General features: G+C 40.0%; 1 protein-coding gene across 3 annotated transcripts in view; it reads right to left on the bottom strand.

The window, feature by feature from the left end:
• LOC110965472 (collagen alpha-1(XXV) chain) overlaps window positions 1-27,632 on the bottom strand; it is a 177,518-nt gene that overhangs the window by 25,108 nt on the left and 124,778 nt on the right. Inside the window, exons 7-17 of one of the 3 annotated variants that reach the window (XM_051943661.1) lie at window positions 26,515-26,574; window positions 25,592-25,663; window positions 24,856-24,972; window positions 23,898-23,933; window positions 16,701-16,727; window positions 14,057-14,101; window positions 11,090-11,134; window positions 10,570-10,596; window positions 7,490-7,534; window positions 1,301-1,333; window positions 171-206 (exon numbers count right to left, since the gene is read on the bottom strand). In XM_051943661.1, coding sequence (XP_051799621.1) covers window positions 171-206; window positions 1,301-1,333; window positions 7,490-7,534; window positions 10,570-10,596; window positions 11,090-11,134; window positions 14,057-14,101; window positions 16,701-16,727; window positions 23,898-23,933; window positions 24,856-24,972; window positions 25,592-25,663; window positions 26,515-26,574 — 543 coding nt within the window. The remainder of the gene's footprint in view (window positions 1-170; window positions 207-1,300; window positions 1,334-7,489; window positions 7,535-10,569; window positions 10,597-11,089; window positions 11,135-14,056; window positions 14,102-16,700; window positions 16,728-23,897; window positions 23,934-24,855; window positions 24,973-25,591; window positions 25,664-26,514; window positions 26,575-27,632) is intronic. The other 2 variants (XM_051943660.1, XM_051943659.1) reach the window with 2 other exon arrangements.

Raw genomic sequence — 27,632 nt, 5'->3', positions numbered from 1 at the left:
AGAGAGCTATGGCCTGTTGAGTATTTTCTGTTTCTGCTATCAACAGCTACAAAATGTGTTTCACAAAATACAGCAACGGTTAGTTCATATGTTTAAAACCGTACTCTCATGACTGCTACATGTGTTTATGTGCTGCTGTGTCTCTGCTGTGCATCAGAGTGTTTTATTACCTTATGTCCACTTCGTCCAGGTTCTCCAGGTTCACCCTGAAACACATGCAAGAAGTTTCAACCGCTGCACTTCAGGATTGGGTTGCACCAGCTATTTGCAAATCCAATATTAAGTTTGAGTGTAAAATCTTTCCTAAGTTCTTGCTATTTCAACAATTTCTTAAAATTGATTGATAAAGAGAGATTTGACACATTTTTGATATGCTTGCACCTGCTAAATTTTTGCTGATTGTGTCATCTGGATTAGCTTTTTAGCATCCAGACTCCACTTCAAAGTATAGATGTCTTTTAAAAAGAAAAAAAAAACACTACATAGAAGGCCTGCCTTTAAAACATAACTCGTTCTTCAGTGGCGAGATTATTAGAGGTTCTCTCTGCATGCATCTCTGGTTCTGATCTTCAGTTACTGGTGCACCGATCTCCAAAGTGTTCATGTTCTGTTCTACATTGTTGAGTTTCCCCTTCACCCTCACCCTGACCCTGACAGGTCAAGGCAGATGGCTGCCCTTCCCAAACCTGGTTCTGCTGGAAGTTTTTCCTTCCTCATAAAGGGAAGTTTTTTCTCAACACTGTTGCTCACAAGTGCTGCTCAAAGGGAAACCGGAGGAAATTTGGGATTTGTTGGGATTCTCTGTATAATTTTGGCCCTTGAGATGACATGCTGTAAAATGGTGCTATGTAAATAAAGCTGAAGTTGGATATTATACATTAAGATAATATATATTGGAGTTGGTTGCGTTAGCTAGGCTAACAGTTATTTTTCAATATTTAACTGTTTCATTGCCGTAAATGCTAATTGAAACTGAGAATGTATAAACTATAAAAATGAGAATAGGAGGATTGCATCAACTAGGGGCATGGCTTATCCTGTTCTGACATCACAAAAGGAAACAATTTCTATTCGATGGCAAAAAAATAAAAAATAAACAAATGGATTTTTTTTTTCTCACATTTTGTTGCAGACCCTTTAGGGGCATGTAATCATGCTCAAAAATTAAGAACAACTGAATTTTGTATTACCTTTTCGTGAGATGTTTGTGTGATGCAACCTTGAACCTACAAAGACCTGGTGTCCCTGACTGCTGATGAAGATCAAGAAATAAGACATTGAGCATTAGCTCAGCTCTCACCTTGATGCCTGCTGCAGAAGATCCTGCGTCTCCCTGAGAAAAAAGTCCGGAAAGAAAATGCAAGAATTAGACAGATACAACTTAAAAAAACTCAAAGTGACAGAGGTTATTATCGAGCCTCACCATGCAACTACAATTACAAAAATGATCATTTATTACTGGAGCCTATTCACTGAATAATGCAGAACATCATTTCACAACCGCTGTGTTTGTCCGGATAAAATTGGGTGAAAATCCCATTAGAAAGAAGATTGTCTTCCATCCTGAGCAGCGTTAACTCTGAATGTACCTTCTCACCCGAGCTGCAGACGGCATTTTCTGTAACTACAGTGTTGGGAATCATTTCATTGTTTTTACACTGTCAGACTGCAGCTGGGTAATGGTGATGACATGAGAGGTGAAATCTAACACTATATAAGAAGAAATCCACAACAGCACAGGGGGGAAGGGGTTTGATAGATATACTGCACTAACTGTAACCATTCAACGCCTGTTTTCATTGCATCTCTTCAGGTATGGGATTGAACTAGAAGGAGACGGAGCTACTTATGTCGCAGCTTTCCAGCAGAACTTGATCCAGGCTGTTCCTATGCATTGCATTAGTGTTGCAGCGTACAGTAAAAATAGACATAAAACAAGGGGCCAATAAGTTTAATTATGGGCGGTTGGTGGGAAAGAGGAACGGGGAGAAGGAGACTGGGTCTTTCGCTCTGGTGTGGACTCTGTGGTTTCACTACACATACGCGTCGTGCTCAGAAGTTGCTGAAGGAATGCCTCTCGCCCTCAGCTTTTTATGGGAGTCATTATGATACATAGCACACAAGGCAATGTTTAATTGCGGCATTTTTTTTGCAGACAATAAACTGCGTTACTGTTTACAGCTGGGCTTCGGTGCATACTCGAGGGTGCCTCTATCTTACAACTTATCGTTCCAATTTTTTTATACAGGCATTTTCACAAGTTCTTTTATATTTTATTGAGGCTGCAAGATCTAAGTGGATGAACTTTTACTGTTAGCTGCAGAAAGAGCCTCCTTACATTGCGATTTATAGGAGACAGAAACAAGATTTCACACGATGGCCAGATGCTTAAGAAACAAACAAGGATGTCATTTTGCGGTTGACCTACAAATTATAATAAAAAGAAAACTTTAAACCACGCGTTCCTGACTTCTTTTGAACACAAAACAAACATCAAAGTCGGAGCTGGTTTACACCTGTTGCGTTTCTGGCAGGGGTGGATGTGTGAGAATGCTTCACATCTGCGCTCAATCGTTGCATCTCGCACAAAAAAGAAACTACAAACAGATCTCACCTTGTTAAGCTCATAATCGAGCCGATACGTGAGCGTGATTAACATTTTCCCATTACAAATCTCAGCAGGCGCAGGAGCGAATATTGTGAAAAATGGAAATTTACAGCACAGTTCACACAGTTTTAATCAAAAAGCCGCCGTTAGCCCGCGTGAAAACAAGTATGGGAGGACGCCGCACAAGCAATTAACACTTCGCTCGCTTGCTGCTGAAGTGACAAATCCCACTGACATGACAGATCTCACACGAGTGACAAGAAGTTTTTAGTTTAATCTCTTCCAAATGGAGTAGCACGAGATGGAAAAAGTGGTGGAGTGGGGAGGTGTGTTGAGGAGCGGCACCAAAATGTCCCAACTGGGCCAATTACCATGGTGAGACTACAGCCCGATTTAACCACAGAGCAGAGTGAGACGGAGAGCTGTCACCACAACTCCACTTCATTATGGGCACCCAGGCCTGTTGCTGCATATTGGCATTTAAAGATAATAGCATGAAGGTCTCATAATGTGCGCTTGGTAAATCCGGCCATTTTCCAGCTGTTTGCCGGGGGAATGAGATGTGCGAATAAGATGGAGAGAATTAATCTGCCAGCAATGAAACCGTGGCAGAGTTGTGACAAATGTCGCCGTTTAATGCCTCTACAGCCTTCAAAACATGACTCGGCTCCACATTACGGCCATTAGCAGAGATGACCAAATTCAGCAGGCCTCAGCTGAATATCGACCTCAGTGAGGCAACACAAATTATGACCGGCTCCCAGGGTAGAAAGGCCCTGCCAACAGCTGAAATGTGGCCAGTTCACAAGAGCTTGGACCGGATCTTAGGATTCAAAAATTATACCAACCACTGTGCCACACCGGCCAGAGCCAAGCACTCATAGCTTGGAGCTCCCGAAGAGCCAAATCAAGAGTTTGCTTAGGTTTCTTTTTTTGTTTTTTTAAACCTTTAAATAATTTTCCTATCTGCAAGGTTCAGCTCTTTCAACAAGAAGAGTCCCAGTTAATTTCACACCTAGTTAAATACTTAGGCGGAATGCATCAGGAGTAAATGGTTTAGAACTAAAGCTTTTAACTGCAGTAATGATTTGTTTTAAATGAGGCCAGAGATGGACATGCAGAGGCTGTTAGAAACATTTCTCTCTGCAGCTGATGATGGCTTATGAAAGCAACTCAGCAGGTAATGTGCTACATAAATGTGTACTTTAAACCTCAGGTGGAAAGTAAGTCCCATTACTCAAATACTGTCCTCAAATAAAATAACTTAGATGAAACTTCATACTTTTAACTCTGCTACATTGATGTGATTGCTTTAAAGTGACTTTATATTTCATGATTGTACATCTAAAACATGATTTTATTGTAGAATGTATCAGTCGGAATAATCTTTGTTGTCGGGCACATACTCTCCCAAAAATCAACTAATTATAATTAGGGATGTCTCAGTCGATTTAGGCTTTTTTTTTGTAAGTCAAGAACCCGTTCATTTGCATCCACTTTTACACACAGTTTGCTATTTCAATAATCTGCAACGTTATCTGTGCTAGTATTGATTTTCATTATTAGAAACATGATTTGGGCCACAAAGATTTCTCTGTTTCATATGTCCTGGGATAATTTAAATCTGTCCTGGATGATCTTGACTTCTCTGCAACACATGAGATCTGGCTGGAGGTCATTAAAAACCACAAAAGACTTTGTCATGGTGCCCGTTGCTAGCTAAATTCCTACAGTGCTCTCTGCTCGCAAACACAGAACTGCTGCAGTCCAAGTCACCATCTCATCAAGTCCCTACAGTAATAAACAGGAAGAAGCTCCACCTGGTGGTGCAACCAGGTACTACAGGCAGTTGGCAGAATAGTTTCTGAGATGCATGTAGAGGAAACAGGTTTTCACCAGCATGGTGCCATGCAGGAGCTTAACAACAAGCTTCATGAACATTTACATGACATTATGTAACATTAGATGCAGAAATGCATTTTTTTCTTAATGCATTGCAGAGTTATTCAGTTGTCAAGCATAATAATTTTAATATACAGTACATAAAGTGTCTACGAGCCAGGAAAATGATATGGAATTGGGATTTGGTGTTGGCAGATACTAAGTATTAAATGACTCAGATTGGATCAGGGGCAAAACAAACTTAATTGGGAATCCGTTATCGTAGTTTTAACTATTTGTTTGTGCACACATTTAACAAAACAGGACAAAACATATTAACAGGAGAGCTGTAGAGGTTCTGGTTGGATGGATTTTGTTGCATGTACTCATAGATAAGCTAGCAGTTTCCCCCCCCCCCCCCCATTTTCAGTCTTTTTACTAAGCTAAATTACTGCTGGTTCCAGCAACACATTTACTGTAAAGACACCAATCTTACTGGCCTCATCATCCTCCCCAGTGTTTTATGTTTCCATGGGTTCTTCATGTGTTTTCTCTCTCTGCTAGACTCTTTTCTTTTCCCTTCACCCTCACTTTAACCAGACAAGGCAGATGTCTGCCCTCCCTGAGTCTGGTACTGCTGGAGGTTCTTTCTTCCCGTTAAAAAGGAGTTTTTTTCTTCTTTTGTTTGGAGTTGTTGGGTTTCTCTCTATAATTTTGGGCATCTTTGCCTTACTGTGTGAAGGGTGTTGAGAGGACATATGCTGTAAACTAAATAAACAAAAATAAATTAAAATTTATCAAACTCCTGTCAAAAAAGTAAATAAGCATGTTTTACAAAATATCAAACTATTCTGTTTAACTACATACAACCAATCTCCTTTGGGGGCCAAAATGTGATTAAAATCAGCAGAATCTTGACTGATAATATCAACAAAGCAATAGTATCATGTGTACTGAGATGTTGTACATCTATATTTTGACTTCAGATGAATTCAGAAATCTCCTACACGATGATTAAAACAACCACAGACTATAAATCCACATTATTCATCAGTGTCAAGGTTTCATATTTTTGTGATTCATGATCCAAAATGCAACAGTTTAGACTTTAGGATGTAAAAAAAAATACAAGATTTTAGCATGTTGACCTTTAAATTTGTTTCTAAGTGTGAGATTGCATGTAACTGAGAATATATCCATCTTGTCATTTAGTCTCTTTCACACTCCACAGATCCCCACCGTCAAAACAATCTCCCTTTGTATCATGCAAAGCACAGCCCCACTGCTTACTCTGTCATTTCTCTCCCCCCTTTGCTCTCCCTGAGGTCTCTCTGCTCGCCATACCGAAGCTTTCGCTGCTTCACCTCTCACCTCGTGTTACCACATTTTCCCCGCAGTGCGTGCTGTGTATTGTTAACTTTGGCATCTTCAGCATGGAGGGATAAAGATGCCCTCCTCCCCTCCCATGTCCCGCTATTCTCCAGTTTCCTCTTCCACCAGAGAAACAACAGTAAGATCATGGAAGAGCAATTGATCAGACACAAAAACTCTGATGACAGACCGGGGTCTCGGCTGGAGCATACGTTTTCTTCACTTCACTGGAAATCAATCAGTCCTCCGTGTGTCTGACATGTGTTAAACTCATCTTGATTGGAATTATTCCTGCCATATGCTGTGCTCTATGTTAAACAAACACCCTTTCTGTCCTGACAATCTCACATGAGGTAATCCTATCCATACTAATGACAAACTAGTTCTATTTCTTTACCTTCTGTCTCTTAACTGCAAAATGCATGACCGTGCATTTGAGGAATGAATGGCAAGTTTGCAGAAGCCTGCGGTATTCAATTCCACCTTTTTTCACTCTTGCAGCAAAAAAATAAAAAATCCATCACTTCTTTTTCTGCTTTTATTGCACCAAGGTAGACTAGATCAAAGCGGTGCTCGAGCCGCAAACTTTTATCGCCCTCCTCTTTTCTTTTTTTGTTCGCTCATTTTCCACAGATGATATCCTGCATCTGTTTCCCCTCGAATGGTGTCTTTCTTGGCTGCCAAGTTTGGAAGTCTTAAAAAAAAAAAAAATCCAGTCCCCATAAAATGAGAAGTTATCAAAGTAGTTCTGCGCTGAACAGCAATAAATTGGCAGTGACACTTTGAGTACACACCGCTTCTCCTCCGCTTCTGCTCTATCAGTTACATTTTGTTTTTCTACCTAATTTCTAGCAAAGAGAAGCAGCTTTCGTTTTGCTAGAAGCACCTGAGATGTGTTTAAAACCTCCAATACAATTGTCCCGACTGTTCTCAGAAACAGTTTTTTTTTGGCCACTTTGGGGAAAATCTTCCTCTTTTCCCAGACGTGTGTGAAGTCAAATCAATTGACTTTACAACAGGCTTGACATTTAAAGAGGCTCAAATTTTGTCATGAGGTCACCCAATACAAATAAAGCAGTGACCCATTTTCCTAAAAGCTGGTTTCACAAAATAATAACAGCAAAGGCGGTGTGTTGAGTTTTGGATGCATAATCAACCCTCTGGACATGATGTCAGAGCACTAATAGAAAAAAAAAACTTTTCCCGAAAACAAAAGCTTTTTGGACAGAAACATGAATCTATTAGTTTAGCTCTGAACAATCTGTCCGGCGGAGCTCCATTCGGCCTTTTGTTCGAAATGGATCTCAACTTGACAAGCTGTCTTGATGATAAATGGTCTCCAAATTAATGCAGGAGCCATCCAACCAGAAAATGTAGCGTCAGCGTAGCATAGCAATTAAGTCCACATTAAATACAAAAGGACACGTCAAGTTGCTAGGATGATTCTGCAGCTTTGACTACAGCTACAGCTGATGGCTCTTGACCTCATCTGCTTTCGCTGCACTGATCTCCTCTCACATGTCCGACAATCGCTTCTTTTTCACTCTTTTCAGCTGGACTCCCTGCTGCTTTTTCGAGAATGTTCCAAGACATAAACAAAGAGAACAAAAAAAGGTGGAATTTACTTACCTTCTCCCCCATATCACCTTTCGGTCCTTCTTCACCCATATCGCCCTGAAATGAAATCATATGTGATCACATTTCAATGCAGCTCAAAAATACCTGAGATTGTAAAGCTCAAACATGACTGGCTGACTGCTTAAACAGGCCCAGTACACAGTAGGACTCTTTTCATTTGGTGATTGACTGCCATTTAAAGCATGGCTGCTTGAGGAAACAGCAAAGATGAAGTACCATTAGTGTACACATGTACTGTGTCGGTACTTCATCTTCACTCTGGTCACTGAGTCATCACATGTGGTTCACATATGACTGATTTCAGGTGACGTAATGCGCTCTGTGGAGATCCTGAACTCGTGAAAAACTTCTGAAATTCTCAACTTTTTCCATCTCCTCTGCATGCAATAGATTAAATGTCAGTCTTTGACTGGTTGTTCTACCTTTTTTGTTGATCCAGAAAGAAATATCTCAACAGATATTGGATAAGCTGATATGAGGTTTTGCACAAACACTCATGTTTCCGAGATGAATGACCTCCATCTTACTGAATATACAGACTTTTAAGGAGACGATGAATTTGACAGTTGGGTTGTTCCACCTCAAATCATCAGGGAACTTCTGCTCGACCTTCTCTGATTTGCTCGAAACTTTTTTTAATCATAAGCTATGAATATATCAAGAACCTTTTGAAATTTATTTATTTATTAAACTGCCCGGTGACCCACTTTCAGCTTGTTTTTTCAGAATTTGAGGCTATGTTTGAGTGACAACAACTCAGGAACAAAAAAAGAACTCTATAGACTATTTTCACAGAATGCAACAGAATATAGTAGAATTATTTTATAATCATTGCAGTTTAAAATGAATTTAAGCAGCAATCCGATCGGGGCATTCACACAATCAAACTTTTTAAAGTATAGGAAAAGAAAAATGTGCAAATACAAAAACATAGTAATAAGAAATAAATGTATGTACAAGAAGTGAAGGTAAAGCTTATTTTGTGTATTAGGGATTGTAAAATCAGTTGTGTAACTGATGTTACACTTATGAATATTGCACACTGCTTACATTTATGAAAATGTAGTGGAGCTTAAAGTACAGCAAAAAGTACACAAAGGTGCAGTCTCATGTAAACGTATCCACAGGAGGTGTGCAAAAGATGATGAAAAAAAAGACACATTTCCAGAATCTGTGAATGTAACAGTGAGTAATCCTCATTGCTTCAAAATCTGTAATATTGGATGCATTATCTTTGACTATGGCTGAGCTAAAATATAAAGAAAAATGAAGCTGTCACATCTTTGAGCACACATCAATAAAAAAAACTATCATCCAAAAGTCAACTAGTGATATTTTTGTGAAGCATATGCAGCTGCATGTCACAATAATTTAAAACATATGAAGTAGTTGGTCACTAAAATGGGGAGAAGAAAGTTATTTTCAATGAACTTGCATCCATTATTGACAAGTTCAATTGCAGTTTTAAAAAAACTGACCTAAAATTTCTCAAATATTGTTAGAAATACCCATATATAATGTGATAAAAACTTCTGCTAAATTAGAGATGATTGAGCAGAAACTGATGCAAAAGTGCAATGATTTAATCTGCATTGACCCCATTACTGAACAGAATGTTAGCATGCGAACTAATACGGTGGTAAACACCTGCTTAACATCAACCTGCAGTGGATTCTTCATATAATTGCACTGCTATAAAACCAGTTTATTTTCTATCATTATGAATAAATATGTTACTAATTTGAAGGTTAACGTGAAAGCCATTGATTGTTTTCTGGGGAAGATATTGCCAGTAGTGAGAGTCTTTGTGTTTATTAGCGTCAGAGGCTAACATTGTTTTCTTGAATTCGATTGCTGGCTAATTAGTTCCCAACCGAAGCCAAACGCAACAGATTAAGTTAACATGCCTGGCTCCTCTCGAAACAAAAAACTCTCAGCACTCTGGGCCCAGTTTTAGTCCCGTCTGGCAGGGAACAGATCATTTCAGTTTTAATAAATCCACATAATTTTATATTGCTATTAGTTTGCAAATCATACAACCAATGAGCAGTTCCAAGGATATGAAATCAAAAGGTTGTGTCCTTATGGAGAGCATTAAAAACAAGAACTTGAAGAGAATGAGATTACTGTAACAGCCTCCATGCTTGACATTACTGTTTATTTTCCTATCTATGAATTTATCTGTTGGAAATTACTCTCTGAACTTGCTTGCTGGCTCTTTAGTTCATGAGCAAAGCCAGAAACTGCAGTTTATGTTAACAAATTCTCATAATATTTCAGGGGAGCAATTTACAGCTTGGAGTTGATGATTAACAGGATTGGAAATTTGAACACATCAGTGGCACGGAGAGTTTATTTTATCCAACTTTATCCAAATCCTTGTGCATAATTTCCCCCTTTTTTGCAGCTAAAACTTAAAACTACCCAAAAAAGGAGCATCTCTTTGTTAAAACTACTCAGACATCCAACAAGTCAAGGAGTCACAAGCTTTGTTTTAAATTGGTAGTTTTGGATACCGGTTTCATCCCAACGTTGGAAACCAATCTACCTTCTCAGACCGCTGGGATACGCTTCAAACTTTCTGCTCCCAGCTGCGGTTTCTATAACTGTACGCTTATTTTCATCCAGCTAATTCTCAGCAGGATACTCGTGATGCTGTGAGCAGCGGTTGCTAGGAGATAGTTTCCACACAGCCACATTATTACAGTGTACCAGGTATGTCGGTGATAAAGAATAAGCCTCTGATTTGACTCAGAGCTGAGAACAAGCGCCTGAAGGCCAGTTTTGCGGTCGATGAAGCGCACTGAGTCATCACTTCCCTCCCCAGGACGGTTCGACCGGCGTTCACACCTCCCACCCAACACCGGCGATGGAGAGAAAAAAGCTGCCGTTCCTGTGTGAGGTTATTGTTTTTTGGGAGAAACTTGGTGCAGTTTTTAATGACTGACTCACTGATGGGAGTCACTTTTGAAGAAAGAAACGGGTTGTAAAGGCAGAGCTGCCGTTTGTTCCAGCACACGGCGGGGTATCGGAATAAGAATAATGTTTGGAGATCTGAATTAGCGCTTTACCTTTTCACCTCGTTCTCCCATTTCACCCTGTTGGGAAAGAAAGCAGAGTATTAAAGACAGAAAAGCTCAGGGGGAGAGTTGGGCAAGGCTCAGGGTCAGATAGCATCTGGGGTTAAATTCATGTTAGATTACAGAAATTCTCTTGTGTTATGGCTGCTCCTTTTCCCCAGACAGACCCTTGAGAAGCAGCATTTTTGAGCTATTTTTTTTTTTTTAGAATTGTCACTGAATTATCATTACAACAAGTAATCAGCAAATTACGTCTAATTTAACATCACATTTACAACACACGATGACAAAAAGCACGTGGTTTAAAGAATGAATAAATAAAGCACAAAAAAGGTTGATGGTGAAAATTTAAGATGAAAAATGCTGTAAAAAGGATTAAATGAGATTAAAAAAAAGAGGTGTTTTCTTGATTGGAAAAAGAAAAAAGAAGATTTCAGACAAAAATGAAAAGGTAGTGAAAAGGTCATGAATTTACAAAAATAAGAGCACACAGAAGACGTGTGCACCAGACCTTAACTCCTGGGACACCGTCCAGTCCTGGGATGCCAACATCCCCCTAAAGACAACACACAGTGGCTGAATTCAATATGCTGCTCGAGCAGTTTGAACTAAAATTTAAGGTCAGGAGATACAAAAACACATTATGCAGATAACCTTTAACCCCGTCAGAGAGTAGCTTTGTGTGGATGGTCCACAGGTGTTATACATTTGTAGGATATATTGTAAAAAATGAATGTTTTATAACATTTTTTCCAACATTTTGCTGTTATTTGGCAGATTTTCACAGGTTTGTTAAATTACAGATAACTATAAAAACCGCATTAAAAATTTTATTAAAAAGCTAATTATATAATTTTCTTACAGTGACTGCAAAATGACACTAACTGTACTGAAATCAGCAAAAAATCTGTATTTTACAGATATTTGCTGCTATTTGACAGAAAAAATATAAATAATTTAACTGCTGTTTTACAGATGGTTCCTGTTTTGTTAAATCACAGATAACATCCAGTAAAATCACAGGAAAAAAACAAAACACTATTTTTTACACTGACAGTATTTTTTTTAAATATGCGAATAAAAAATGTCAATAATAGAAATTTGCTCTTTTACAACATTTAACAGATTTTTTTTGGTTTGCAGTTCTTTAAAAAAAGTAAATCTTTTTAAATTGTTATTTTATAGACTTTCTTTGTGTTAAATTACAAACAATATCTAATAAAAATCACAAAAAATTATGAAGTTACAAATTTAATAAACAGAACAAAATTGTAAGTGATGTCCTCACCTAAAACTGGCATTTTTATAAATTCGTGCTTTTACATTTAACTGAAAAAATTTTTTTTTTACTATACTTAAATAAGCAAAAATTCATTAGTTTACAAATGTTTGCAGTTTTTAAAAAAAAAAAGTAAATCTTTTTAAATTGTTTTCTCTTGATTATCTTTGTGTTAAATTACAGACAATATCGAGTAAAAATCAAAAAAATTACACTGTTTCAAATCAGCTAAAAATATAATTATTTTACAGATATTCACCATTATTTTCACTGTATTTTATTATTTTTGGACATCATGGAATTCCACTGTCTAGTGTATTTTTCTGCCCAATTTTTATTTGGAGATTTTCTTCTGACAGTGCAGTTGTTAATGGAGCAGGAGACAGGACAGATTTGACTGTATTGGAAGGAACAGACTCTGCACTTGTTAATGTGCAACTACAACTGGATAAATATCATAAAATTTCCTCCCCCAAAAGTTAAGCAGCATAGAATTATTAAAACCGCAAACTAAATTTGAAAGCAGAGAGAATAAACAAGCTGATTAAAAGCTTAATTATTTCTGGTTTGGTTCTGTACATGAGCTAAGGGAAGAGAAAGCAGAGGCCATGCGATGAGCGCCAGTTTGCTGTTAGTCTGAAGCTCGGAATTCTCTGAAACCGACCTCAGTCCATCTGTTGCCAAAAACAATTAACCTCGTGACCTTTGCGAACCTACCACATCATTAGCTTTTTAGAAGAGTAGTAGCTATTCCTCAACCCAGACAGACAACTATAACCAGATGAAGCAGATTAATGCAGCCACGATGGAAAATAAAGCAGTCTGTATTTTTTTTAACTAAAATACACGTCAGGGGGCAGCTCTACTGACCATATATTGCAATATACTTAATTTTTTGGGTCTTTCTCCTATTGTTTTGCATTGTTTCCCCACAACTCTTTGTTTGCGTGAGGCATTATGGGAACATCTGCATACATGATCCATGCAGGGAGGATCCCTGGAGCTGCACACGAGTGGTGAAACTCGTCATAAACGCTGGAACCTCGTATCATTTATCAGCCCACATATGGGAGTCATTGACATAATGGCGACGCTATATTGCCATAATGATGATGGAGTCTGATTAAAAAACTCCTAAACTTTGCCTGATCAGGTTTGCATTAGCGCTCGCTGCCTTTCGGTGGATATCGATGTCAGATCAATATGATGTCTGCCAGTCAACCTGCCTCCGCCGGGCCAAGCAGCTTTAACTGCTTTAGAGTTCAACTTTCTGCATGAGTGAGACTTACATACCATAACAGATTCTGTTTTATAACTGCATTGCACAGCATTGGAGTTCTATTTCATGGGTGCTGGCAAACTCCGCTCCTTTCACAAGTATGGAATTAAGCCTTCAGCTTTTGCTATATCCAGAGTTTGCATGGCTTTCACTCAAATATGAAACTTCTTCACTCTGGTTCCCATTACATCCATGCGTGCCTCTCTTCTCATATCTCTATGAATGCATGCTCAACATTAGAAAGACGCCGCAATCATCTCTCCGTTCACTCTTATGCCACCGTTTTTGTTCTGGAATAAATACGCCTTTCCATTTTTTCCCCCTCCTATTGTGAAACACCTGCGCCGTGGCTTCTTTATTCAGAATGAAAAGCAGAAATGAGTGTGTGAACAGAATCGCAGGCAGCCAGAGCAGGAACTTTGCGGTTGAGACTGGAAGATGCAGCCCAGGGGTATTCTCCTAAATAGAATAGCGGTTTGAAATTGTCAGAATGCGAGCAAGAACTTTTCTAATATGAAAAAGCGCAGGAAGATTAATGAAAAATAATATGTTGGAGTGGACTTGGCGAGATAAAAACACACCATCAGCGGTGAATAGAAATGAGCTTTCTGAATTTCTTCTGAAGAGTCACACGTGTTCAGGCAAAATTTCGAGGGATAAAGTGTACGAATGAACAAAAATGGAGCATTACGTAGTTTCAAATATCTATCTGGAAAGAAATAAACAGCTGGTTGAGTATTGAAAGCTTTTAAAAAGTGAAGTGGCTTCATGTTGCTGTCACAAATCCTACTGTTTAACTGGAAAAGAAAGATGCTAAGTGAGAAATGATGCAATAATAAAGGCAATTCAGCAACAGTATTTACTTCCTTATAGCCCTAAATCACAAGAATTTGTACCAGTCAGTCATTGTTTTATCTCACCTTCAGTCCGTCAACGCCAGGGATGCCAGGAGGGCCAAGTGAGCCCTGGGAAATAAAAAAAATAAAGGGCATGATTATCAAAAAAAGAAACAAAAATGGAAATGTTATATATCTCAATAGTCAGAATCAATGCAACAGCATAGTCTAAAGTTCCTCACGCCAGAACCAAACAGACCTGAGATTAAACAGTCTGCAGAAGCGTTCCTGAGCTCATCTGTCTATTGTTAACATCTAGACGTCTTCACACAGTCTGTGCGGATGTTACAACACCAGACCAGACTAAATACTTCATGTCATAATTCGATGTCTGCCACATTATGGACAATATATGGATAATGTAGGCAGATGGCAAGACATGGAGATTGACTGTAGTTCTGTTGAGGAAAAGAGTCCTCTTAAATGGTGAGATGTGCCACACAAAGCTACACATTGCTCGATAAAAGTCTAATTTTAGATGAATCGCAAAACAACGTCTTGTCTTGACACATTCCTTCAATGACAGATGTTGAACTGCCGAGGGATTCATTTAAATCCTGAACATACAAGGTAGAAGTTTCTCACAGCATTAACAAACCATCAGACGCTGAAATCATTTCAGAGAATAGATTTTCAACTGAGAAGTTTTATTTTGTTTTTTTTCCCCTTCTTAAAAAGCTGAATTCAGAATGAGACAGATCACTTGGTTGCCTTGACATCCATCTACATATTGCCGCAGACTAAACACTCCATAGCAACAACACACTCCAACCTTCAGCAGCATTTCCTAGATAGGACAATGCATCCATGCTCCCCTGCAAAAACTCCTCGGGAGTTGCTTGAGGAACCCGACCAAGAGCCTTGAATCAACCCCCAAACTCCCCAGATTCTAATCTGATCTCGTCTATGCAGACTACAAACATCCTGACGCCAGACACCACATGACACCTCCAGAGGTCAGGTGTCCATTTTTGATGGCACAAAAGGAGCCTTCACAATCTCAGGGAGGTGGTTTTAATGTCTAACTGTTAAGTTTTGCTTTGTTGCTTTAACTCACTACATGATAATTTAGACTCTGAGGACACCAAGTATGTCTTAATGGACGCCCACTCTCTGATTAGTGATTGCTTATGTTGGCAATTTGTATGCCTTCATAATAAAAGTGACGCACTGTTGCCATGGCCACATTTACAGATGTATTGGAGATGGGTGGGACAGCAGTTGCAGTAAAAACATCTCTTTCTGTCTTTCTGTGTATTTGTTGTTGTCGGGGTCTTATGTAATGCAATGACAATGACTAATAAAAATGACATCAAATCATTCACGAAGGGGATGAAACTTCAATAACTCTCTGTAGATCTAACGGAGTAGCCACAGAACCCGGCTTGTGAGTCATTAACACGGCTGTGTCATCACTGACCCCACACACCAATGGGAGGCCATTTTTCTAGATAATACACACTGCAAGTATTGTAAAGTAGCTGTAGTACCTGGTTGTGCCACCAGGTGGTGCCATGTACTGTTTAATGCTGTAGTAACCAGAAGAGGTGGTCACTCAGGCCATTGGCAAGTCCAAGTTGGCAAAAAGAAAGCACTGTAGGGGGTTGAGCTAGTAGGGGGCCACCATGACAAAGATGGCTGTGATGCTTAATGACCTCCGGCCAAAGCTCATGTGTTTAAGGCAATTTATATGCCAGTGTCCGTAATAGAGCTGCCATTGCATCTCATTGACTTAAACAGCAATGTCAGCACAAGACAAACGTCCACAGTGCTAAATGTGTGCCGTCAGTTACTCTATTATTAATATATATGGCTGTAGTTAGAAAATTTCAGTGTTTTCAGGCAGACAAGTACATAAATAAAAATGTACTGTCATTCGCCGCAGGAATTATAGACTAAACCATCTTAATGGACTCCCACTCTCTTCTTAGGAGTTTGCTTATGTTGGCAATTTCTATGCTTTCAAAATAAAAGTGACGCACTGTTGCCATGGCCACATTTATAGACGTATTAGAGATGGGTGGGACAGCAGTTGCGGCAAAAACATTTCTTTCTGTGTATCTATTTGTTTTCGGGGTCTTACATAATGCACCGACGACGACTGAAAATGCCACCAAATCGGTCACCAAGGTGATAAAACTTGAATGACTCTTGTTGTGGCCCCACTGCAGATCTAATTGAGTAGCCTCGGGGCCTGGCTTATGAGTCATTAACACAGCGGTGTGTCATCATTGACCCCCTCTTCCCACGTCGACGGGAGGCCTTGCCGACAGATGACAGCGCAGACAGGAAGTGTCTGATTGGGTTACACTGAACAAACACTGGCAGCTACCTGATGGCTGGATATGGCTTACATCTGTTCCCCACATCAACGTCGCCAGGGACCCAGCAGCCTGTATTGCAGCACTCAGCTCCAGGTTCTCTGTTCTCCGTCTCCCTCCTGCTCTGTCACTCTCTTTTCTTTCCTTCCTCGTGTTTGCTCACCCTGGCTGCGGCTCTCTATCTCTAATTTCTACAGTCAACAGATTTAACACTCTTTTTCACAACATCACTGAAATGCTAAAAATATTAGCTGTTAGTTTGGAATTTTAAATACAGAACATACCTGGTTCACTTTATTCAATGTAAGAAATATCAGAGGAAAGAGAAATGATGTTCTGTAACCTACCTTTTGCCCTTGTGGCCCCTCAGGTCCCTATAAATTAGAAAAGAGACATAGAGAGATTGAGTGAAAGAGAAACAGAACAAAAAGAGTTCATGTCAGATGAAATAATATGATTCCCGCAGCCAACACGGTCACAGCAGAGAGACTGGCAAAGCCCGTGGTAGGATTTCATGCAGTGAGCACACACCCTTCAGGCAGAACCGAATCACAATCAATCCCTTGTTTTATTCTCCAGTGAGGAACGAAAATCCACTCACTCTGTGCCTTCTTTTCACTGAACTGCACCATAAACATGAATCTCTAATGAGACCATGAATAACAAAAGCTTTTATGGTTTTTTATCTTTTATGTTGATCTCTGTCTTTATTCGTTTTAGTGACTGTAAAAACTTGTCTTGTTTGGCAGCGCTGCTTTCGGAGTCTACAGTCCAACACATAGGGAGGTTCATTACCTAAATGGGCCAGTATTTGGAAAGCTGTACAACTCTAATAAGTTAGCCAGGGCGAGAAAGGCGCCACATCACTGACTGAGATTTAAATCGGTGATGTATGAGTCTGGAAGGACAGTTTTTGACTCAACTTGCTGTTTGACACAGTAAAACTCGACGACATGCTGGATCCTCAAGCTGCTCCACTAGAAGCTCCAGGAATAAAAGGAGAAACCAGACTGAAAGGTGGTTCCCTCCATGTTGCTAAAACAAGACCGTGAGCTATTGCAGTGCCACAGCAGTTCATCAACACCTTTATGCTTGGCTGTTATGACACTTCATGTTAGCCAACTTTTTTCTCACTTTGGGCTCAGGATCCACAGTAAATGGTGCCATTTGGCTCTTCACTTGCACTTGAGTCAAGGCCAGGCAGACCTTTCGCCCCACAAGCCCTCTACACGAGCAACTTTTCTAGTTTTATTCGTGTTGATGCAATAAAACTGGACACAATAAAGATAAAGGTTTATGTGCCTGTATTAAAAATTCAGGTTAAAAAGTTAGACTGTCAGTGCAAATTTCCATGAAGAAGAAGCGCAGTTTATTGGTGGCCAACTTATGACTTAATAATGATCAGTTTTCTGGGAATAAGCTGCTGTTTGATCATGTCATATCTTGTTTCGTTCTTGTTGGTGAAACAAGGCGATCACCAAGTAAATAAAGCTCCAAACTTTCCCCATTCTCAATTTCCATTTTTCAGAAATTAGCCTGTTAAAATCCTTGTAGCAACAAGTTCTCACATTTACAGAAATGGCCCACACAGTTGCAGCTCATTTATAGTGCATTCCATCCGCGCTTATAACAAAAACCTCAATGAAAAACTTTCATTATCCCGGCCAACCACGAAAAAGGTTTTCCTCCCGCTTGCCTTTAAAAGCCTTTGTTAGCTATCCTCAGTAGGGTTTGGTAAACATCTTTATGACCCACTAGGTATGTGAGAGCATGTGCCACTCGCCTCAGCGCTAATTAGCTTGGCTACATCTGAGAGCACTCAGGAGCTACTGGCTGAAAAGGAGAGTTCTCAGAAAGTCAAGCACCCTTGAGGAAGTCCTGGCTCTTTTCTTCTCAACTTTGGGCCCCAACATTGCTCGAAGATTAAACCTGAGAATAATCCAAACATCTGCATGAAAAAGCATAATTCTTTTAACTAAAAGCATTCATCATGATAGGACAGTATATTACACCTCAAGTGCCTCATTTAACATTCAAAATGGGGGAAAAAAATCCACAAATGTGCAGTGTCAACCAGGATGCCTATTCAAGTACCACATCCGAGCACAAATACAAAGCCCTGAATGTTTGGTACTTTTATTTATGACTTGGAAATGACAAACAATGAGGCAAGTGCCAGGTCAGTTCCCACACTCAGGGTGCAGTGCTTGAACCCTCAGCAGCTAAGGGACTTCCAGAGTGTGCAGTTCTTGCAGGAATATTATTTTTGGCTGATCAAAGCACAGAAAACCTCCACGCTGGAGCTTTGGGGTGCAGGTTAGGAGCTTCTGTGCAAAGCCTTTGCTTCTCCTATAAGATAAGTTTTGGAATATTATACTGTTGACACTAAATGGTGGTGCTTTCAACTTTAAAGTCACGTTATTGTTTGGACAACCTGAGCGTTATTGTATTAAGTTTGGGCATTGTAGGTCTAGGTTAGCACAACATTGTACTCATTGAGGAGACTGTGGACATGTGTGCTTTATTTAAACCGTGTACACAAGTTAAAACTTTTAAAGACTTTTCAATTACACGAGCTTTGCTGGTGCTAAAACTATAAACAAACTGGCAAGAATCCGGCACATAGGTAAGTCATCAAGCAGACAAAAAAGAAGCAGTTCCATCAGTTATTTGCATTATATGTCTTAGTTTCCACCTGTATTCTTACCTTCAAATAACTACTGCTCCTGCACTGGGTTAAGATTAGACTGTTTACAGTGGACTGGGAGCTTGTATTCCTTTGGGGGTTGAACTCTTGGATGCATTTTATCTATGATGCCCGTGGAGAGGACAGTATTATGCTAATCTACTGCACAGTCATGGGCTTTAGCTAACTCTGGGGACTCAAAGGTCAGCTCTATTTACATCTGGAGGAAACTAGGATGTTAAATCACCTTCCAAGGAGCTCACATTGCATAATTACACACTTTTGTACTTTGAAATTGGCTTTGATTAATCTAGACTAGGGATGTCCTGATCAAGTTTCATTTGGTTTTACTGTTTTACTAGATAATACATCAGCTGTAGTACCAGTTTGATATTGCAGTAATCAGAGGAGGCAGTCACTCGGACTAAGGGTGGGTTCATGTTGGCAAGCAGAGAGCATTATAGGGGTTTCGCTATTAAAGGGCCACCATGACAAAGATTTCTGGAATGCTTCATGACCTCCAGCCAGAGCTCATGTATTAAAGACAAGCCGGGATCGAATTGGACAATTTCTACCCCTGTGGGTGTAACAGAGTTGCCATTGTGGTCTGTTTGTGCTATCAATTATCCTATTATTGGTAGATAATGCTGCAATCACTCAGAAAATAGTTAAAAGTTTGCATCCCTGACATCTCACTCTCTGAAGTCAACAACAGATCAGTCGTAGGTTAAAAAGCGTCGTTATTAACCCCAATCCAGATCCTTGAGACTTGATCAGAACATCTATTATTTAGATCAACTATATACCGTTTTCAGGTAAGAAACATCATAAATGAAAATGTAGTTTTATTCTCCACCAGAATGATATACTAATTCATGCGGGGGAGTCTTAGAAAGAGGAAATGAACCAACATATACAGAGGTCAAATTTACAGAAGTCAGTGTAGTCAAAGAAGTCCTTTGAGCTAAATCTGGACTGTTATTTACATTTTATGCAGCCGTAAGAGGGGAAAACAGTGGCTTTGTAATAGATTTAGTTACTGGCAGCACTCCATCTGCAGTCCCTGAGCATGTAAACATGACCTCATGACCTCAGCATTTCTAAAATCCTGGCTGTGGCCCTGTCTGTAACTATACCCTCTAAAACCATATAATAACGAGACCCAAGGCTATAAAGAAGAGAAAAAAAAAAAAGATTTTCCTTTAAGAACAAACAGATTTGTCCCACAAAAATGGTTTATTCGACATTTGCCACAACATTGCTTGATTCCACGAAGCATGTCTGAAGCCATTCGCTCACATCTTTGCTCCTCATGTTTGGCTCCACATTAAAGGAAAACGCAGTCAAGGACACCAAAATATTATAGGTATGTCCTCATTATAGAGGCATACTAAGAAAATTAGTTCCCTACATGCATGCCTGCTGTGCATTTTTTTTTAAATTCCAAGGTGAGTCACTGCTACATTGTGTGGCTTTGGAATAAAAAGGACGTAAAAGCGGATCAGTGAACGTCTGCAGTATAATTGAAAATCACACCAAAAAGCATACGCAGGAAGTTTTTTCTCAGTTATGGATGGAACATATTAAGACATATTCCATATTTTTTGGGGGTAAAAAAGGAATGAAAGCTGTGTACAAGGCTGCAAGCCACCTTTAGAGAGCTTAATTTACCCCAGAGAGACCTTATGGCACTGATGATTTTGAACCGAGTCCTGAAAATATTTCCCTTTTCTTCTCCTTCTTCTTCTTTCCACCCCCCTCCCCTCCTCCTCCTCCTTGTTGCTCCACAAGAGCTTAATCCTTCTAACCAGCACCATATGTCCTGGAAGGCTGCTGGAAAACTCTGGAATCTACTTTTGCCTCTTTAACAATAGCATCTACATAAAAAAAAACAAAAAAAAAAAACACACCCATAAAAAAACGCTGAGCTGTGTGTGTCAAGTGGGTGCTAGCTCCTGCAGCACTGTTAAAGAAGCAAAAGTTGGTTAACTGGCGACCTCAGAATCCTTATCTCCAACTCACTTTTGCACAACTAAAAGTGCCGATCAGAGATAATCCTCGCAGCTTGCGGCACAAAGTGTTGGTCTTGTTGCTTATGCACATCTAATTCATATTGATTTCAATCGGGGATGTGGACCGATGGTGTGCTTCTGGATGGAGAGTTTCTTTTTATTCCCTCTCCAACCCAAATTATCAACCACACAAACCGGTCTTTCCTATCCATTATCCGATCTTTGCTTATTTTCTCCAAGGAGTTACAAACAACCTAGTGTTGAACTGAAATCAGAGGATGTTAAAAGGCAACTGCAGCCATCTTCTTACAACTACTGGGACATGCTCATCCCACGCTGCCTTACAGGAGGGGGGCTGATTTCCAGATGATGACATAACTCCTTGTTAAAAGTACATTAATGTCATGCTGTGTGTATACTCATGGATGAGCACGCCTTATTTCAAGAATTACAGCGAGTGGTGCTTAGTTTTGTATTCAAAGGCCTGCATAAAGGCTCTTTTGAACGGGATTCACTATTCATCTTTGCAGAAGTACTCCAGCTGCTGTGATTAGGGTTTTGGAAGCACTTAAAGGAGAACACCTGGAACCATCCATTCAAGATTTTACATTCATGACAGTGAATTTTAAAACAAAACCACACAAAAACCCAATTAAACCCAGCAAAAGCAGAAAGGAGGAGTCAAATTTGCTGATAGAAGCCTGTTAAGTGATCCAAAATGATTAACTTCAGCTTTTAAACTCCTTGGTGTCTTTTTCACTGCTTCGACTTCGCCTCAATTACTTCCTCCGTCCATTGCTTTCCAGATCCACCAAATTTTTCCACACCACGAAAAGGTCAGAGGAGATGAATCGGCGATGAAAGCGTTTGATAGGACCTCGTCTGTCGGCCTCGCTAAGCTTCACTCCCCTGCACTTGTGAAATCTGACATCAGCGGGTGCTTTCGTGTCACGTTTTCCTTTTCCTCGCTTGCTCTGGAATTCGGTTCGACCTATTCGGTGCAGCTTTTTTTACGAGGAAACTTTAATCAAGTGCTTTATTTGCTGAACATCACAAGAGGTATCCAGTTGCTGTTAAGTGGAACAGCTTGTCCTGGCTGCGCAAGGGGGTTGGTGAGAGAAAACACACATTTTTGCAGGTTATCATAAAATGTGTCGTTAATTTTCACTATGGTTTATAGAAACGAGTAAATATTAATGAAACCCGAATCGCTTATCAATTTTTATGCATATTATATATATATATATATATATATATATATATATATATATATATATATATATATATATGTCGTGCACCAGTTTAAATGAGTTAACCATTAAATATTTCTGGGTATAAATGATGATATAATAAATATTTAGTAAATTCTACTTGACTGTTTGCCTAACTGGAATCTGTAACATCATTTCGGTAATTCCAGGAACTGCCCTTTGCAAATTCGTCTTTGCACTGATTCAACACATGCTTTGGAGGTGTTGGCTGGTGGATTTTGTTGCTTTTGGACCAGGAGTGCACAATGATATTGGCTCCCCATTGGTATTGGCTGATGAAGGCTTCAAAATTAAATACTGGCATCAGACCTACATGAACCGACAGGCAGATAACACCCATGAGGTTAAAAGTTTGTTTGAAAATGTTGTTGAAAAAAGTAATTACGACTTCCCTGGCTAATGTGAACAACACACTGAAAAGCACTGAATTTCCAGCAGGCCGTAACAATAATACTACATGTTAGTTCCATGACAGAACATCTGCAGTTATTTCTAACATAACACATGCATATATTAGGATCATGTATTGGGTATAATGAGTTAGAAAATTGGATATTGGCAAAAATCCAATCCATGCAACTGGTATTTTTTCCACATTTGAGTCTTGACAATAAAGCAAATAAGAACTATTTGTAAGCTAGTTGTTGAGTCCATAGTCAGCATTTTAGTGACTCAGTGATGCTAAATTTAAGTGCTGGATTGCTTCTAAAAACACATATTTTAGTTTATTGTTGGACGAAAGTAGTTTTTAGGGCTTGCTTTGTAGCTGCTGGTTTGTTAATTTCACCACTCATCCATTGACAAACCTTTTAAATCCTTCTCTTGAGGTCAGAGGTTAGCACAACTCACAACAGGCAGGATTTTATGGTGACTTAATAAGAATACTATACCTGCGAGAGTAACATAATCGTAAGCTAATTGCACTGTAAGAAGACAATCTAAGATCATGGTGCTAGAAGCTCGAAAGCCAACTTTCACAACAACGTAAGCTGAATAATACACTACATAATATGAAATTTAATATGAGTGCAGAAGGTTAAGTCTCCCGCACTAAAAAAAAAAACAAACAAACAAAAAAAACTGCTAGCACAAAAACTAACCCAACCTTAATACCAATATTGATATTTTCTGATTGCGTCTGGTTCTACAGGTAGCATATTATTGCTGTGAGACTTTTGTGAACGCATCTCTGTATTAGGTGGTTCTATTGATTGGTTACATTTTCTGTTGCGTCAGGTCAGTTTAAGTCAGTTGTATTAATGCAACATCACCCAAAGTCACATTTTCAGTGGGATCACAGTGGTACGTTTATACATATTCAGAATATCTCATTTAGTAGTATTATTAGTGGCAGTAGGAGTGGTCATATTAAACATTAAAGTAGGAAGGCAGTGACTCAACATATTGAGTCAAATGAGCAAACCATAGCGTTCCATAGTGACCCAACACTGGGGTTAAGGTTGGGTTATTTTTATAGAACAGCAGTTTTTTCAGTGTTCATTGCAAACTTAGCATCCAAGTTCAACCGCAGATCGAGATGAAAATGGGCTTTGAAAAGGTAACATTTATGCTCACCATGGGTCCAGTCTCTCCAGGCTGCCCTGGATCGCCCTAAAAGAAGCATAAAAACAGCCAGTTAATGGAAAAGCTCTGAAAAGTTGAGAATAATATGACCAAAAAATAGCACTCAGTGTAAAAGAAGCCACATTTTATATATGAAGTCCCACAGTTTCGACAGCCACTATATCGTGCATGGCAGCCAGGTTGCCAAGAGGAGCCCAGAACTGTTCTCTTCATGTACCAAGTTATCATGCTGTGCCACCTGTACCCTTCACTGTCTCCAGCCAACAACCTTGTTCTCGTCTCCGTTTTGGTTCAGAAATGACTCTTGGACGCTCCTGCAGCTCTCGGTGCAGCAACAAGACTCCTGCTCTGTCCAGATTCCAGAACATTATTCCATTTCTACTTCTCTGTGACATTTACGGGATACATTTCGTCACCCTCTTCATTGAGTAATTCAAGACAGCAAAAGCTGCTCTTCTTGGGGAAAAAAACGCCAACAACTTTTGCAACTGGAAGAGCTGAAAACAAAAACTTGGAAAGCAACACATAAACAACACTTATTTTTAATCTATCTTTATTTTATTTTATTTTTTTGCACTCCTCGTTGTGACCATCGCCAAGACAATAAAGATCAGCTGCAGCCGTCAGAAGGCTTTACTGCTGAACATAACTGACAGGCCTTTTTCTGTTTCTTCTTTCTTTCACAGGCAGTTCACATAAATTAGCCAGTGACAGGCTTAAAGACATGGAAAATGTTAAATGTTAAACAACCAAGTAAATCTATACAGTAAAACATTCCCCTGGGAGCGCACTCATGTCGGGAAATTAACTGCAACGTAGCTTCATTAGGAAGGTTTTCATTGGAATAAACCCTCCCAGCAATGAATCACAATCTGTTGTTTTAAAGGACAAATCTGCAGGATAGCTTTACCAAACTTGCTGCAGATGTGAGGTAAAAATCAATACTCACTGGTAGACCAGGAACACCTCTGGGTCCGTCCTTTCCAGTGTCACCTGGAGGCCCTCTCGGTCCAGGAGGGCCCGGTGGCCCTGGTGGCCCGGGTGGTCCCGCCTGCCCCTGATCTCCCTGTGTGGCAACAAAATCAGCATCATTACGGCGTGATATTGTTGGATCCACCGAGACTAGAGGCTCTACAGTTAAATGATAATGAAGAGAGGAGCGGTGGAATGAATCTCGTGGGTGGCTATGGGCGGCCTCCATTCATAACATGGAAGAGAGCATTTTGGAGCTAGCATCCAACAAGGAAGAGTAATGTCATGATTTATAGATGCAGTAGTAATCCCTTACAATGAATGCGATCCTAAATGAGTTGAACAAAGAGTCTGCAATAAAAAAAATCTGTCTGTAAAGAGGTATAATAATCAGGTGGGAGGGAAATACTGAAAATGTGTGGTCCGTTGTTCCACTGGATTGAAAGAAATTCTAAGTAATCTAAATGGTGGGGAAAGTTCTTTGAAGAGTGCCAGGACAGTAATTCATTATACCTTAATAAAAGCTTGCTTTTTTTAACGACAAAAAAGAAGAAATTTCCATATTACTCTAACAATAAGTATACAAGTGCTTGTGACAGGTCTATCTGAAGGCTTGCATGCAAACTGGCCACAGAGAAGTGATTGGCTGAGACTTGGCAAGACAGACAGACAGACGAGTAAGAGAGAGAAAGAGAGAGGACACAACCCACTACCTTAATGAGCCGTCGCTTTATGAGCTGCTGGTCAGCGGAAAGAAAGCCATGATTGATCTTAGGGAAGACCATCTGAGCAGGTGTGTGAAGTCAAGAAGTCGGAGGTCAGAGGTGAGAGAAGGTTGAAGAAGGATGAAGTCCCAGAAGAAGAAAGATGAGGAGGAGGAGGCAGAGGTGGAGGAGGAGGAAAGAAGCAAATGCAGATTTTGTTAGAAAAGACCTGTGTTCATGAACCCGGCTACAGCACCTTCACAGATGAGAAATCCACACTTTTCCAGCTCTTTTTCGGAAGTTATTCATCCGGAGCCCATAATTACCACCTCTGGGGTTGCCATCAAGCCACAATCCCCCTGGAAAAATGGGAATTTCTCTTCCTCTGTGAAAGTGCTGTCATCATCATCATCGTGCCCGCTGCTTAGTCCGACTCTGAGAGCTGCACACACTGAACTCAACCTTTCAATGCGTGCATTATTCCGCCAGTGTCCATTGGTATTAAGCTTCTGTAACCATCCTGAAGGCCAAATTGGTGGATTTGTGGTGAACCGTAAGCATGAGCTTTAGAAAAACACTTTGCCACTTTGGTTCACCGTTCTCCCTGCAGTGTTCCCTCCATTCATTCTTGCATCAATGGACACGAGCCAGGGCATTTCTTCTCCTCCTTGTTCCAGTCAGCTCCATATTACTCGCTGGTAAAAGGCCACCTCTGCTTGCAGTGGGAGACCTGGCATGTAGAACGGAACACAAATCTCCCGAGAAGAGGATAACGATTGACTGGCTTTGATTAATTAGACGGAGGTTTTTCCTGCGCTCGCTCTATCATCGGTGCTTTAGAGAGGAGCAGCCCGACAGTGATTCATTGACTTCCAGTGTGTGTGTGCTGCACGGGGGTCGGACCGAGCAGCCGGGCAGCACCACCAACAAACCTTGACAGTCAGGATCTGATTGCTGTGCAAAGCAGCCAGCGTAGGGAGACCAGGCAATCCCTAAAGGGACAAACAGCAGAACATGGCACAACACACGCATGACACTCAAACACTGGGTGAACAACAACAGTTAAAGGAGGAAAAAGATAAGCATCCTACTGCTGACTCTTCTTACAAATGTATATGTGAAACATTGTGACGTGCATGAGTTTCTTTGGACCAGGCATTCCGATTCTAACTCATTTTAAACATCCAAGTTTACTTCCTGTGTGTACAATGACCATCCAGTGTCATAGCTAAGTAGGCATTTGCTCTTGTTTTCTTCCACTTTACCCTGACAGACATTTGCTGAGATCATTATCATGCAACGACATGCTGGTAAACCGAGGAGAGCCATTGTTCGCTGTTCTTTTTCTTTTTTTACGGGAACATCAAGGGATTGAGATGTTTGATGGAAATTCAATCAAACGGTTTCCAATTCGCTTGTCAACAAACTCCATGACAGATGTGATTCAATCATGAAAAGTGAATCAAAAGAAGAAAGCAGTGGGTCTTCTCCTTGTTAAAGGGGAAGCAATGGTTTACAGCTGCATGGTGGCTTTAATCCACATCCAGAAACAGTGACATTTCGTCTGCTAAACACGGTTCTCGAATGCTGTAGTCAAATAAATACGCTGCTTTGAAGTTCATCATTTTGGGGGTGACTGTCCATACATATATGCAATTTTATTTGACTGCAGTTTCTTGCGTGCTTATGGGCAAAAAAGGCAGATGTCCACTGAAAAATGGACTACAACCCATCGAATTGGAGCAAAGCTAACTGGGCTGGGCAATACTTGTAGTCTTTAGGTGCAAAATCAACAGCAAAATGTTAAGTAATTGATTAAACACTTTGCTGTTCTGGTCTAAAATAAGCCAGAATCATCACCAGCACCAGCCTCTTGGTTTCTGCTAATGACCAAAATTAGTTTTAGGAGTTTAAAGGTTAAAAAAAAACAACAACTGTTGACTTGCACACCCGTGGTGTCTTGTTCCTCGGTGTCTGAAAGCCGATCCTGGATGCTATCGACGGTCAGGATAATGTAAGCAGTTCCACTTTATTGGATTTGTGGACGTTA

Source organism: Acanthochromis polyacanthus, chromosome 23 (genome assembly GCF_021347895.1).
Source record: "Acanthochromis polyacanthus isolate Apoly-LR-REF ecotype Palm Island chromosome 23, KAUST_Apoly_ChrSc, whole genome shotgun sequence".
Taxonomy (NCBI): Eukaryota; Metazoa; Chordata; class Actinopteri; family Pomacentridae; genus Acanthochromis; species Acanthochromis polyacanthus.
The sequence above is the reverse complement of the archived record's forward strand: the minus strand, read 5'-3'. Positions and strand labels throughout refer to the sequence as shown.